This window comes from Alexandromys fortis, unplaced genomic scaffold (assembly GCF_014885135.2).
Source record: "Alexandromys fortis isolate MF-2015 unplaced genomic scaffold, M_Fortis_MF-2015_v1.1 scaffold_383, whole genome shotgun sequence".
Taxonomy (NCBI): Eukaryota; Metazoa; Chordata; class Mammalia; order Rodentia; family Cricetidae; genus Alexandromys; species Alexandromys fortis.
The window spans coordinates 473,756-475,771 of NW_026068252.1; the positions used below are offsets into that span (position 1 = coordinate 473,756).

General features: G+C 41.2%; 1 protein-coding gene across 1 annotated transcript in view; it reads right to left on the minus strand.

The window, feature by feature from the left end:
• LOC126494201 (cystatin 10-like) overlaps nt 1-646 on the minus strand; it is a 4,410-nt gene extending 3,764 nt beyond the window's left edge. The window contains exon 1 of the mRNA XM_050131458.1: nt 398-646. Coding sequence (XP_049987415.1) covers nt 398-646 — 249 coding nt within the window. The remainder of the gene's footprint in view (nt 1-397) is intronic.
• Nucleotides 647-2,016: the final 1,370 nt, after the last annotated feature.

Consider the following 2,016-nt stretch of genomic DNA (forward strand, 5'->3'; position numbering starts at 1 on the left):
ATAGTATTATCCACTGACCACAAAGAATTGGTGTTAACAGTTATGGCAGATTCTGATAGCCTTTGTGCTTCTGGCCAGGTGGAACTGGGAAGCAAAATGAGGCAATGGATAATTAACTACAAATCTCTAGATGGATTTCTAGCTAATGTAGAAGGACAATTCTAAACTCAATCATGGAAGGTTATAGAACTGCAGATACTTGCTTAGACTATGGTTTGAGTAGCAAGAAAGAATAGATTCATATTATGGTTCAATTTGTACCCCCTACAGTGAAGAGTCTTGTCTCTTGGAGAGACAAAGAAGTTGAGGTTATGCAGGAGAATAAGGGAGTGATAGGGGATACCAGAAAACACTGTAAAGGACAGACTCATCCCAGTACCCTTTGCCACGGACCCACCTGCTGACTGGCGCTCATCACTTGTATTGGCTTGCTAATGTACACGTCATTGGTCAAATCATTGTAGGTTTCAACAGCAAAGTCCACAGCTTTCTGCACCTCCTCATCATTTGGATCAGCAGGCTCCACATGTCCCACTACCATATTCTTGGCCTCATCATTAGTACTGGTTACAGGACATGCAGCTATGACCAGTGTCAGGGCTAGAGCAGCCCACAGGGACAATGAGAGGCTCTGGTTGCTGGCCATGGTTGATTAGAGTGGAGCTGCAGAGGAACAGAAGAATCCAGAGTGTTCTTGGTGTGCTGCCTGGCTTTTTAACCTGCAGAGTCAATTGCCCAGGTCCTCCTCAGTCAACCCTGACTGGCCCCACCCCAGATCCTCCTTTCCCCAGACTTACCAAACCCTCTTTGTTTCTCCTCTTCTTCCACCTCTGGGATCTTCTTTCCCCAGTCTCGACACCTTGTCTTGTGTCTTTTCTTTTTCCACCGCCACTTATATCTTATCCCTAATCTTCCCCCCTATGAGTCTTCTAGCTAAGATCTCATAAATCCATGTCACTTCTGTCTCCACAAATAAGTCCTTACCCTTCCGGCTTTGAAAGGCATGTGGTTTTGAGGTTAAGTTCTTCCTAAGAGATAAAAAAAATGTCATCTATGCTCCCTGAGGTCTTTGCAGGTCAGGGGCAGACATAATACCAATACCTGGAAATCCCCAGCACAAGGATGTTATTTCAGAGGTTCCAAAGACAACCAGTGCCCTTTCATGAGTAACTTCTTTGCCAAATGCATGGAATTAACCTTTATATGGAAAAGAACAAATGATTTCCTCTACACAACTAACAGGTATCAGTTAATGAACTGAGTAAATGAACTTTCTAGAACTTTTCCTTGGGCCTGGATCTCTAGAACTTAGAAAAAGATTTTGGTGACTAAGCCTTATATATGGCATTACAGTTAGCAGCTCAATACAGAAAGGACGTGAACCTATATATAGTTTTAAATTTTCTAATTTAAACATTAAAAACATTAAACATTAAACATGTATGAAGAAGTAGGTGAAAATTTCAAAAAAAATTTTATGACTTAGCATATCAAATGTTATTTCACCATGTAGGAAAAATTCTTCATAGATATCTTATGATCCTTGGTGCACATATGCATTAAATTTTTGGATTTTGTGTTTGTACTATTATGGCAGATAGTATTTCATACTGGACTTATTTCTAGCAACTCATGGCTATGTGTACATAAACCATAATAAAATACAATCAATTAGTAGGCTGTGTTCTAGAGAGAATCAATTAAGATCAGGAAATTATAAGTGCCCTGCTTGCTGTAAATGAGAGAGTAGGGAAGCCAGAGAGAAACAGGTGCCACTGGATACTTGTGAGGGAGTGACTTTTGAGATCTTAAAAGGATACAAGCTTCTGTCTAAGGCACTGAACCAGAACTGCAGACAGAGATTACAACTCTGAGACATTACTGGCCTTTCCTCTTCTAGAAACAAGGAGTAGTTGAGGGCATCTGAGTAATAAAGGGGTACTATAGGGTCTTTCACCCTGGCAGGTGTAAGCACAATGTATGTGGGGTGTGGGATCAAGCTGAGGAGAGGGCAGA